The sequence below is a fragment of the Hipposideros armiger genome, unplaced genomic scaffold (assembly GCF_001890085.2).
Source record: "Hipposideros armiger isolate ML-2016 unplaced genomic scaffold, ASM189008v1 scaffold_429, whole genome shotgun sequence".
Taxonomy (NCBI): domain Eukaryota; kingdom Metazoa; phylum Chordata; class Mammalia; order Chiroptera; family Hipposideridae; genus Hipposideros; species Hipposideros armiger.
This window is the reverse complement of record NW_017731779.1, coordinates 1,064,221-1,078,274: the sequence shown is the minus strand read 5'-3', so window position 1 is coordinate 1,078,274 and position 14,054 is coordinate 1,064,221. Positions and strand designations below refer to the sequence as shown.

Genomic DNA, 14,054 nt, shown 5'->3' with positions numbered 1-14,054 from the left:
GTTCTTTATTGTATTATGCAGTTTTATAAGTTTTTGAATGTGATACATTAATAACCTAAGGAATCATATGGGAAAAGAAACTTTAAAAAACTTACAAAACTACACAATATTGTAAAAGGAAAAGCTGAGTCTGTGTGTGAAATGAGTGGGGAGGGAAACTTACCTTACAACTAAAGAACAACTCCTTCCTGCTGCGGTAATCTGGGATGGGTATGACAGCACCAGCATAACGCTGGCTGGGGTGTTGCAAGGACAGGGAGCTGGCAATCTACTGATGCTGGGGACATTGGACACCTAAAAGGAAGAAAAAGAGGAAAACAAATAAATTCCAGATCTATTAAACATCTCACCACCATGGGCATATTTTGCATATTTCAATAAATTTAGATGGTTTGAATGTTAAACTCAGGTGAAAATAACTTGTTTACACAAACCATCCTGTTACTTACATTGGTTTTCTTGTAACATTATATCTAAACAAAAATAGGTATTAACAGTTATATGAAAGAAAAATTAAAATCATATATAAATATACAAAGAAGGGTATTTTAAAATAGAGGGCATTATTGAGATAAAAATTTTTTTATAAAAAAGAACAGTACAAAAAGATGATGGATATAATAAAAGTACCAACACTATTTTTCTGTATGCTTTTACTTAGAAATATGTTGTTAGAACACAGAAACATGGATCACGTGACAAAATATTCTTTGTTGCACACTCGAGTCTTGTCCCAGACATACATACCATGGTGGAAAAGGGACTAAATAACAATATAGCATGCTTTTCAAATAAAATGCAAACAACATTTAGAAAAGCCAAATGGATCTGTACACAAAGATTTCTCATTTAAAATCACTAGCAATATCCATACGAAGATTGCAAATTTAAACTCATATGTATAAAAACATATCACAAATCAAATTAACTGTAATGAACTGTTTTAATAAACTAATCATTTGACATTTCCCTAGTCTAAGTAATATTAACACATTGTTTGTGGGAAACGAGTAAACTCGTCATAGCGCTTTTTATACCACTTTGTAAGCGGGCATTTTCCCGCCAAATCGCGTCGTAACAAAGAGGTCTCTATACCTGAGTTAAAGCGCTATGATGAGTTTACTCGTTTCCACAAACAATGTGATACCAAAGCGCGGGAGTTAACTCAGGTATAGAGACCTCTTTGTTATGACGCGATTTGGCGGGAAAATGCCCGCATACAAAGTGTTAAATAAAAAGGTAATAAGTATTTACTTTTTTTTTCTTATTGCTTAACTAAAGAAACTACCACCATATTCATATATTCCTGTATATTCACAGTTTGGGGGATAAAACATTGCATTCATCTTGTTGGTAAACTGACCCTTGAAAAAGTGTTAGTTTGACAAATGTTTGCATATTAATATGGAAAAAGTTAAGCAGTATTTTGACACTGTTCTAATGTGTTAGATGTTCTAACAGATGTTCTAATATAAACTATCAAATACTAATATTTTTCTCTTGAGGTACTCTCACACATTTTCACTTTAGACTAATTTAATAGACCAGGAAAGCATTTATATTGGGTTGTCGGGAAAGTCATGATGTATTTTTCTATGTTTTTCAATGCAAAAATGTGTCATGACTTTCCCGACGGCTCAATACTTTATTTTAAAGGCATCCCACACTGAATAAGACATATAACATTTCCATTATATTTCTAAATTAGAATTTAATTATAAAGTATGAAGACAACTATATCAATACTATTGCAAGTAGTGGTGTCATTTGGCTTCGTAGAGAGGAAAAACTTAATTACATATCACATTCCTAGTGAGGTAATTACTATTATTGGGGAAGAAAATTTAACAATATATATGTAACTGATGGTATCTAACCATTTTTATTTACAAAGATGAAAGAATTCTGTTTTAGAAATTAACCACTGGCTGAGTATCTGAATTTGATAATTTTCAGTAAATTGGTGGACAAAGAAACTGATACAACTTGATATCAGAAAGGTAGGTTCTGCAATTCACTCTACAATCTGAATCACTTAAGTAATGTTACACTTGGTATCATCAGAGTTCCAAGTAAGTGAAATTAAGAGTGGGAATATCGTAAAAGCAGGGACAGTATACTACTTATTTTTACTTTTTCAGGTTCTATCACAACACCTAGCACAGAGTAGGCCCACAGTAAGTATTCAAATTATATAAGTTAATTTCTTAGCTGAGCATTTCTCCTTAGATGTAAAAGATTTTAAAAAATTGATAGAAGTGTTCCTAAAATATATGTCTTCCAGATTTTCTGAACACACAATGACTCCAACTTAACTCTTGATGACTTGGGTCATCATTAAGAACAAATTAATGTGTTATATTTTAACACAGCGACTCTCGGGCACTATTCAGGTTTGTAGGGCTACATTCCTATATTAAATTATTATTAACTATTAATATGTTTGGACTCCTAAGATCTGCTTTTGTAGGTTTTTTCAATTGTCTATCAGTGTTTCATGCTGTCAATAAATCTGCCTAAAACTGCTCTTGTTCTAATTAAAAGTACCTACTTATTAGAATTACATTTTCACTATAAGAAATTGGTTCCATGTAAGGAACCACTTTTCTATTTTAAAGTACTAGAGTATCTACATGTGGACTCTCTGCCCTCTACGTAGGCTCCTTTCTATTCGTTGCGTTTTGGGTTAATTTTCCTTCAATACATAAATGTATCATTTTTTTCTTTTTCCAAAGACTCTGGTAAAATGGTAGGAAAGTTTTATTAGTGTTCAATTCTCTCAGTTTTCTAATGCTATTTCCCAGTTCACAAAAGGCACTGAACTATTCTATCTTTAAATTTTAGGGTCTTTCCAAAGATTTTGGTATCTTTTGTAATATAAAAAATGAGAATGATGTGAAGCTCATTTTTTTTTGGCCTTAAGCACCTCAAGGATTTAAATTCAATTTTTTCAGAACTTCCGTCAGTGGAAGATAGCAAAGTAACTATTAAGTAAATGATATTACAAATTTACTTGAAGCTTTGAAAAATATTTGACATTTTAAAAATGTTACTTGTATTTGAATAAGTATGTGTGATATGTAATTCAAAAGAATTTAAGGCAAATTATAAAATCCACACTATGAAGCTCTAACTTTAGAAGGCTCTGTTGCTTAGTTCAACTCTTTCTAGAAGCTCATTCCATGGAATATACAGCATTAATTCTCTGCCTAATGTACAAATACCAAACAACTCCTTTCCCTTTTAATTTGAACTTTCTTTGAAAGAAAGGAGGTTTTCAAATATTGTTTTTATGAAAGTTTCCCTGGTGAGATTCAAACTATGCCAAATTGCAGTGAGTAGAAAAAGTGAACACTATTAACAAGGGTTAAAATCCAGTTCTTAGTTGAGCAGAGTAGTTATTAAATATCAACAAACAAACGAACAAAACACACAAAAAAACAAAAAACCGAAAGCAAGACTTACCATAGATTAATGAACATAATGCATTTTCAGATAATTCAGTGACTATAGTCAATTGGAGCTTTGTCTTACCAGTCATATATTGTTCTGGTTCACATTTCCTGTCATCTACTTTTCTTTTTTACACTATTATTTTGAACATGTCAGTTAACATTTGATTCTTCATAAAGTCTATATGTTACCTTATCTGCCATTCCACCCTACTTCCAAACAACATATAAACATGTAATTAAGAGAAGTCAGCAAGTGTCTAAAGTGCATGGTGAATAGACACAGCTTGAAATAAAAGATTAAATCTTTTATAAAAGGACATGAGCTAGCCTTACCAACCCCTGATTAAAGTTAAAAATTTATCCCCAGAGCTGGGGATAAAAATCTCAAGCTCTATAAGTGAATTCCTACAGGAGAAGGGCTTTATTTCAATCTCTGGATCCCTACCAAGTTCCTGGTACTATGCATAGCACATAGAAGACATTGAGGAAATATTTGCCTAATGAATAAGACTAGAATCTATAACTAAGACAGGTACAGAAACTTAATTTTATCTGTTGTGCAGGGTTTCAAAAAGGTCATTTTAATTTTTCAAAAGCTTTAAATATGACTATTTAAAGACAGTGATTTCACCTCTACCCACAGCTGAGATTTTTTCAGTTTTGTTAATCTTAGATAGTTTAACAGAAGATCTAGAAGAAGAAAACTATATATATATATATATATATATATATATATATATATATAATGATGCCATTGTAAAAAATTTAATACTAATTTTAAGGAGAATTTAGAGATTATTGCTACCATATCTACAACTAAAGCCATTAAACAAAATTAATTAGGAGAGATTCAGGACTCTGAATGTACCTAAAGTTCCCTACACATTGTAGTAAAATAGATTTTGTACTCTCAAACAGCTGGCTATAAAATACTTTTGATGCCTCACTGTGAGCAAATGAGATATGGAATGGAGAGAAGATGGAAAGATCCCATAATCCTTCACTATAATAGAGTAAAATTTCTGTTACAGGTGTTAGAAAATAAAATTAATGTATAATACTGTTTTTGCCTTCTATCCAGCTTTTACTATATATGCAGTTATGTTTTTGGGTCCATATAAATTCATAAAATAAGTGAAATAAGTGAAATTTTATGTATAATTTGACTATATTTTTTCCATTTACCTGTGTATTATTCCTTACTATATCTTCACTTTAAAAAAACGTTACATCATCTTTCTAAAAATGAATGGAGGGCCAGCTGAGTGGCTCAGTTGGTTAAGAGTGAGAGCTCTGAGCAACAGGGTTGTCGGTTCGATTCCCACATGGGCCAGTGAGCTGCGCTAGAGCTGAGCTGCCACTGAGCTGCCCACGGGTGGCCAGATGGCTCACCTGGTGAGAGCATGTGCTCCTAACAAGGCTGCCAGGTCAACTCCTGCATGGGATGGTGGGCTACTCCCACCTGCAACAACTAAGATTGAACATGGCACCTTGAGCTTAGCTTCCCTGAGCTGCTAATGGGCATATGGGTGGCTCAGTGGTTAGAATGTGCGTTTTTAGCAACAAGGTTTCTGGTTCGACTCCCGCATGGGATTGTGAGCTATGCCTACCTTCAACTAACATGGAACACGGCACCTTGAGCAGAGCAGCCCAAGCTGCTGATTGGCAGCCAGATGGCGACTGGACTTGCACCTGAGCTAGCTGCGCCATCCACAACTAAGATTGAAGGACAACTTGTTCCCCTTCCCCAATTCCCCCAATAAAATCTTAAAAAAAAATAAATGAATGAAGAAAAAGGTATACAACTATGTTATTAACATTTGTAACTTCTTCATTTCCTTTACTAAGAAAGGTAAAAGGTAAATGGTGAACACAGTAAGACAGGTCATAAATCATAATGGATTGAAGTCAGCTGAGATAAATTTGAAACTAACGTCAAGAATATTTTTTAAGTATTTGATAGAATCATAAAGGGTAAAACTGACATTCACAAGTTCCATCAAATGCAAGTCTGAATTAAGAGTATATGACATAATAAAATACTCTCAATTATGGGATCTGGTATATGATTTCATTGATTTTTACCTAATTTTTTCAAAACATCAACTTGTTTTTACCCAGTAAGTTGGCAGCAGCAGACAAAATTAGAGAACAGGGTCCTTAGCAAATACAGTAATACATCGGTTAGCGAGCATAAGTCGCTCTGGAAATCAACTACTCGTACTGCAAGACATCACTTGTTTACCAAGTTAAAATGTATTATTAGGTTGATGCAAAAATAATTGCGGTTTGTACCATTACTTGTAAATGGTACAAACCGCAATTACGTTTGCACCAACCTAATAGAAATGTTTGCGCATCTTGTGGAACACCCACAAAACAAGTTACTCGCAATCCAAAGTTTTACTGTAAAGGTTTATACTAGGGTTTTACACCACACAACTGACATTTGAGGCCAGATAATTCTTTGTTGTGGGGGCTATCATGTGCACTGTAGGATCATTATAATGTAGGATATTTATGGCAGCATCACTAGCCTGTATCCATTTAAGTGTTAGTACTTCCTCTTCAAGTATGACAACCAGAAATATCTTTAGACATTGTCAGAAGTCTTGGCTGGGGGGAAGCTGGGGAGTGAGGGTGCAAAATCAATCCTGATTGATAACCACTGGATTATAAAGAACTGTGTGACCAAAAAGAATGGGGTGTCATCATTTCTTAGCTTTTGATTTCTCTGTTTGGGCTAGCTAATGTACAGACTTTGGTTAGGCAAGAGAAATATTATTATTGAATTATGAATTTAAATTCTTTTAAGAATAATAATAAAGACTGATTTTATTAATTATCTTGAAATTCTTTTCCAATTGTTTTTAACATACCTTTTACATACTGTAACCATTATGCACATATTATTTGGTATGTTTTCAAAATTTAACATTTCACAAATATTTCCATGTAATAACAATGACCTACAAATATTTTATTTTACTAGCTATATGATATACCACTCTGTTAAAACTGCTATTTGATTAGATTATTGCTGGACATACAAGCTTTTTCCAAATTTCCACTATTAGAGGTAGTCTGCTATACACACCATTGTATTAATTACTTCTGGAGGTGTGTGTGAAATAGGGATAATAAAAGTTAAATCCCAAATAGGATTACAGGATTAAATAGCACAGGCAGTTTTATAGCTCTTCTTACATATTGATTATTTAGAAATATTTGAAGTCTATCTTAAATCCTGCTCAGTGTTGAAGTGCTTAATTGCTAAAAGATGTATGAGAAAAGATATGGCGTGCAGCTGAAAGGGCTCCCATGCAGAAGGACCTTGAAGATGGGCCACTCTGACTAGCCACCCTTCACACCCTTCCCCAGAGAGGCAGGTCAGACTGGGCTTAGTCCCCACACTCTGTGTGATGATTTCTGTGAAATTTTGCTATAGCGATGACATTGTTTTCAGGATTTCCAAAGAAAACAAAAAAAAGAAAAAAAGAGATATGCTTATATTTCAATTTTAGTTTATCTATATTGGTTAACACTATTCAAATACCATTATATAATCCAGACAAAGTTTCTTTTCTTATAAATAACATTTTTTTGGGGGGGAGCCAAACGATCACTTTTCCTTATACCCATTCTCCATATACAATAGATCTTTCATTATTAAAGAAAAAAAGATGGAAACCTCTTTGAAAATATAAACTATGATATAAAACATAAGGAAATAAAGCAGATGTGAAAAAAAAGGGGTCACATGAAAAAACTCAGAAATGTAACCAACTTCTGTAAAAGCTTGGCAAAATCTTCCAATTTTAATTATAAAGCAACACTGTGTAATAAATTGCAAATTAATAGGATCAAATTTATTAACATCTTAGCTCTATATTTTTGTAAAGCTAATAAATGTCCTAGATAGGATATTTTCCTAAATAGGATATTTTCCAAATAATTAAGCAAAATGCAAGTTCTCTCTCTGGACTACCACAAAAATAAATAAATAAATAAAATGCTATAATTTCTCCTTTAGCTCACTACAGAATCCTATGATCTACATGATAATGAGAAAGACAGAATTAAAGGACTTTTGTCAAACACCATACCTCTATTTATCTCAACCAAATGTCTCACTTTAAACAATTCTCAGGTAGATAATGTTAGGTATAGCACCATAGGATCTAAAGGATGGTAAGCCTTTTTTGAAAAAGCCCCTAAATGAAGTAATGGGATCAAGTGAACTAGAGCAAACTCAAGAATATTAAAGCATTTTTTTCTCCTCACATTATTAACCATAAATAGAATTAGTTGTCTTGCAAGAATGAGTAAACAATCTAGATTTAAAAAGACTAAATCTTCCAATACAACGAGTAGGTCAATGGCAGAGCCTCTAAGTGGTTAAGATAGCCTTTTTAATGGAATATTGACATAGGTGAGGAAATGAAATAATTCTTCTTTGTTGCTTTGCTAGGAAAAACTATCTGGAAAGGCCCTGCTCCCTACAGCAACGAGGTGTTTATATGAATCCATGTTAAATCCTTCCTCACATATATAATTTCTATCTTTAGTAATGACATTTATGACAACCAAATATTTATATAAAATACTGGTATACCCTCTTTGTTATTGGAGCCATTATTATAAATATGAAAGTTAATAATCAGTAAGACAACTGTTTTGACTCTAAACACTAGTTTAGTTTTGACAGTGATATCCTCCTAGGTAAATCAATATTAATACTTCATTTGTCTGACAACAGTGAAGGAAGCCTACAAGGCAAGGGACCAGTTAAAATGGCTATCACTTTCACCAAGTTTATGCATTTCATTACTATGAAAGACTCCCAGTTTCTTACCATGAACCCAATTCTAATAAATATGGTTACTTGCTTTGTAATCCACAGTATAGATCAGCTAAGGCAAGTACACCGACACAAACAAGAAATGACAGGCTGACAATGAATAAAGAGGCAAAACAAAAGCAAAAATACAAACAAAAACTTTCAAAATATATAGCATATTGTGGTGGGTGTTCAGAGTTACTCATAGCAATAGATTTTTAGGGCATCGGTACAATCATGGATACCATAATGATCCTTGAGTCATCAAGAAAAGGTTAAATTGTGTTCAACATAATACAAAGAGACAGGGAAGTTTTTCATTAAATGATTAAAAGAAGAGTTTTAGTACTAATTTCAGTTATGTAGAAAATTCAGTTACATGGAACACCTTATTCCCAAATGATGCCAGACAAATAAACTAGTATTTAACGTTAACATAAACATTCAATAAAGTTAATTCCTGTAACTAACATTGATCACACTTAGTGTTAGCTTTTGTAAAAAACAAGGAATGATACTGAGATGCAAACTTTTATTTCCTTTACCTTGTGTGGCCATTTCATTGGTTGGGATAAGCTGTTCATAAAAACAACCTTTTAGGCAGTTTAAAGGGAAATAAATAGCTCATATGTTGATAATCTCAATAAGGCTATCCCCATTAAGTGCAATTCCAAGAATTTCTTTCTTGAAGAGAAGAAATCAGATTTTAAAACTGATACGCAAATATCAGGAGTCATGGACAAGTTAAAAATTTAGAGATACAAAATTGAATCAATTAAACCCTACACATACCTTAAAATATTCTGATAAACATACCCCCAAGGACTAGAATATTAAGCATTTGTAATTTGTGTTTTCTTTTACTTTTCTTCTATTTGTTCCTGTGAAGGAAGGCAATATGCTTATACCTCATACTACATGGAAGTGAGGTGGGTGGCTTTACAGAAAAACTCTAGGATGCTTGCAGAAGTCTTTTTCTCTTAAAATACATGCCATAAGTACATAAATCAATTATGTTTAAAACTATCCATTAAAAACAAAACCCTAGTTTATAATATGGAAACAAATTTAGATGCATACATTATGTTTAACTGCAGCATAAAAAATAATTAGCAAACTTATTTAACAGAATTCTGAATAACACCCTGATTAAAAGACTATTCCTTCCTATTAAAGAACAACAGTCCTTTATTGAGTATATGGTATCAAATATATTAAAAAAAACTTCTGGCTTAAGATAAAATAGTCTATTATAAATGTTGTTTGTGAAATATGTTACAGAGGTAAATTTTAAAACACTTGATGTTCTACATCAAGAAATTGTCCATATATCAAACATGCGTGTGTATGCGCACACATGCTTGCATGTGTGTATTTATTTTTACATACACCTACACACATACACGAAAAAGTAAGAGTCTAATAAGGGTCTAAACCAATTCAATGGAAATATTTCTAAAACATACAGTTTTCTGTATTCTCAGATTGTATACTGAACATAATGTTTTGTTAATTGATGGCTATCATTATGAACATTATTCTACCTCTCAGATTATAGCAATATTCTCAGGGGTATCACATGAGAGACTTCTGAAATGTTTAAAGCTGTTTTACCTTGTATTAAAATAACCTAGGAAGGTTATACTTTTATGGTACTTCAATCTTCTCCCTTCAGAGTGCTACGGGTCTTTTCTAAACAGCATATAAAATGAGTACTACAAAGCTGCAGATACAAAGCTTGCTGCATCACTAACCTTATTTTATACATAACTCTAGATTAACAGATTCTGAACAAAGATCTAAAAGTGGCCTTATGACATTCCTAAGGCATAAAACAAAGGGATTTTTTAATGATAATTTTCTTCAATGCTTTATTGGTGTGCAATTGTGTTTCAAATCTGTGATATAACTGAACTATAAATGCTAGTTAAATGGGTATTGATTTAATAAATCACATAATTGAGTTTTTACCAAATGTTGAGTGAATAAATATAATGCCCTTATACTCCACTCTCTTAAGAATAAAAAAAAAAATGAACGTAAAGATTAATTGTGAATTAATTAGACTACATAGTGAAAGTTAAAAACAGACCTTCAGCTGATAAAGGTTCTTTAAAAAGACATTGTTAGACATGTATCAAAAACATCTGGGGAAAGATTAAACAATTCACATCTGTTATTTATGTCACAGCTAATTAAAATTTTGTTACTAAGCAATAAACTTCCATTAAAAGCACATAATTATTAATTAAGAGTATTTGCAAGGTAAACATTACCCCCAGAAAACTACCAGTCAGAAAACAACCAACCAGTATATTAGGAAATACCTGATATAAACCAGGCAAACAAAATTAATTTACTTGCTCTAGCACCATTTTTGCCTATTAAAAATGAAAACTAGACCACACAGGAGAAATAAAAGAAATAATGCTTCTATTGTTCATTGCAAATTTTTATGTTATCCAGGAGAACAAGATAAAAAAGGCTTTAGAAAAAAGCAGGAATAAATTTTAATGCTGACAATAACAGATAGAACTTTTGGATCGACACCTACCGATTTTTTTCTATTGTTTTCCAGATCTTTGAGTTCATTCTCGATTTTTGTGATTAATTCCCTGAGTTCATCAAGATTAGTGCAAATAAGCTAAAATAAAACACAAAAACACAGCTTGATAACACATAATATAAAACACCCAAAATGTGGTAACAGAAGTTGTTTTAACACACACTGAATTCACAATTATTTGTCTTTGTAATAGGTAAAAGCAAAGAAAGCTCCGCAGTTTGTATTTTAAAAGGTATTTACTTGTTATGATGTATGAACTTCAGGCTGAGTATAAAAATAGCTGAAATTTCAACATTGGTGGTTTCATCCCACATCCCCACCTTTCAGTTTGCTTTATTTATAATCCAGGTACTTTCTTAACATTCTTAACTTTCATCCCAGAATGACAAAGATCTGGAAACTCACCCTAGATTTCACAGGTTACTGAATCACCTTTTAAGAAATGCTTCAAGCAGTCTCATAGTAGGTGAACAAATGCACCCCTGGAGAACTGTCGTTGTACCTTTGCTTTGGTTTGCTAACAATAATTAAACAAACTGCATTATTGCTGTTGGGGTTGCTAATAAAGGAGGAGTTCAACTATATGTGATATATTCAAAGAAGTAAATGAAATTAATATGATCTTAATATGGTTCTTAATGTGATCCTAGTATAGGAAGACCATCTGCACAGACAGCATCTATTTCCTACCATAATTGTGTGGCTCATTTTATTTCACTGCTGAATTACTAAAGTTTTAAACAGTGAAGTGTCAGTAGCAACAACAAAAATATTAGTGTCTACATTTTAGTTCTTGTAAAACTATACTAAATTTTTCCAATTAATTCAATATATTTAACTTCTACACTAAAGTCATTTAAGCTCATATTTTAAAATAAAACGTATTTACAACAAAGTGTAACCACATACAGAAAAAGTTTTAGATTAATGAGTCTTGTAATGTTTATACTGTGATAATTAAAAATACATACTATAAAAATATATACTATACTTACAAAGCCATTAATTCACCACTACTTTTTATCAGTCATGTTTGTTACATTCATTAATTTCTGTGTAAGGGTATTGTTTCCCTGAAAGGCATACTTTCTTTTAAAAGAAAACAAAGAAAAACGACACAAGAAAAAGTGGGTTACAACAAGATCATTCCTAGTGATTACTAAGTGACAAAAATGGGAGACTAGGAGCCCCTTACACTTCCTTTATTATTAGGTTGAACTATATGAAATTGCCTTTGGTCTACAAAAATGGCAATATGGTTCAACCTAACAGACTAAGGAAAATTTATCACAGATTTTATAAATTATAATTAGCATTAACCATTATTATTAGAAATATTTACATAACTTCAAACTTACAGAACTGACAAAGCAGGGAAGATATGTATTTACGTAATCCAAATTAAACAATTTCAGAGTAGAAAACAGTATACAATGATGTAGTAGGGCAGTGCAACTGATATTTATTACAAACTACACATTCCCATATGTCAAATCTAGTGTTAGGGAAGAAATGCTGACAGTCAAGCAGTGCAGTAGCCAACTTATGTAAATGCCTCTAGAACTAAATAATGTCTTCAACTTCTATTCTATTTATAAAGTCTAAGAACAATGTTGGGTCTACACCAGGTTTTTAGTAAGTACTAAGTGGGAACTAAACTTCTCATTGTATAATTTGCTATTATGACTACCATGTCCAATTTGCCCCAGAGCTTGCAGATGATTACATCCCCTTTCACTGAACTTGGTGTGCTAGTTAATAGCACGGCAAAGATTTCTCATTTGCACATACGGCAAAGCTCAGAGGAATTTTCACTTGCATCTTAGCTGTCTCATTATACAAGGCATGAGGGTGTATTTTACATGCAGTTTTTAGAAACTTACAGTAACAATGAAAACATATATCCCTACAACTTAAACACACCCTTAAAAAGTTCAGATCTTTTCATTAGCAGTCATGAGGTCACCACATATTTATATTCCATTTAAAGGAATAGATAACACAGTTCTGAAGTCAAAGCATGAATGATTTCCACTGCCTAAGAGTTATATATAACACTTTCAAGTGGCTTACCTAGTTATTAAATTGTACTAAATCGGTGCTTCTCAAACTTTAGTTTTATGTGCATAAGAATCATACGGGGAATCTTGTTAAAATGTAGTTTTTGATTTAGTATGTCTGAGTTGGGACCTCGAATTCTGCATTTGTAACACGTTACGTTCTCAGGTATAGTCTGCAGATAACACTTTTCAGGAGGAAGGTACTGAATAATTATGAATTACAAATCTGCATGACTACAGAAACCTTTTGGTACTATGGAGCTAACGGGTATGAAAATTAAAAAAGATTGATTTTCAAATAGGGGATGGAATATTGAATTAAATGCACAACGATAAGACAAATGTTCCTTAAAATAAATGAATGACTTTTTTTTTTTTTTTTTAGCTGAGCCATCCTGCCACCTGTTGGCAGCTCAGCAGCAGCCCAGCTTGGGCTGGGAATCAAACTGGCAACCCTGTTGCTCAGAGCTCACACTCTTGAGCGAGATCTTAACCAACTGAGCCACTCGGCCGGCCCTAATGAATGACTTTTAAACATAAATTTTGTTGAATTTGAGGGTCAAAATATTTTTAGCTATATTTACTTTTATGGATCTTAAAATGATTTAATATCTACATAACAATTTACACTCTTTATATATACCTCTGTACATATATTTATAATATATAACCTAATATACCCAAAACAGAGTCAAATTAAGCTATTAGAAAATTCTTATATAGGAACATAATTCTAATTTTGTTACTAATATTGAAAGAAAAAATAATTTGATTTATGACAATTCTGTCACATACACCCTCTATTCCTTCTCTTTTACAAAGTAAGGCATATATGTGGCTTTTAAACTCAACTTCAAATGGTGCTTTCAAAAACAATCAATCCAATAAGTAAAGTTCACTTTAAAGGAGAACAGATGCATTTTTTTGAACCAAGCAAAACACCTTATTAAAACTTCCTTCTCATTACATTGAATTTGAAAACATATCTGAGACTCAGGGTCTCCAGGGGTGAAAAGGACAGCTCCATAGCAGCTCAGGTTGCAGTTGGGTCACATTGTTAACACTCATGAGAGGAGGTTTCCCTATAAGTGCAGAGTTTACAAGAGCTTTATCCCCCAGGAAGACAGTCACCC

At 32.5% G+C, this 14,054-nt stretch overlaps 1 protein-coding gene across 7 annotated transcripts in view; it reads right to left on the bottom strand.

Annotated features, from left to right (window-relative positions):
• The window catches only part of BRD10 (bromodomain containing 10), a 109,567-nt gene that overhangs the window by 31,849 nt on the left and 63,664 nt on the right, over positions 1 to 14,054 (bottom strand). For 6 of the 7 annotated variants that reach the window (XR_002126475.1, XM_019664736.1, XM_019664737.1 and 3 more), the window contains one exon: positions 10,850 to 10,939. The exons of the other annotated variant lie outside the window; for it this stretch is intronic. Coding sequence is in view for 5 of the 6 variants with exons in the window: in XM_019664736.1 (XP_019520281.1) it covers positions 10,850 to 10,939 (90 nt within the window). In the remaining variant the exon portion in view is untranslated. The remainder of the gene's footprint in view (positions 1 to 10,849; positions 10,940 to 14,054) is intronic. 7 annotated transcript variants of the gene reach the window in all.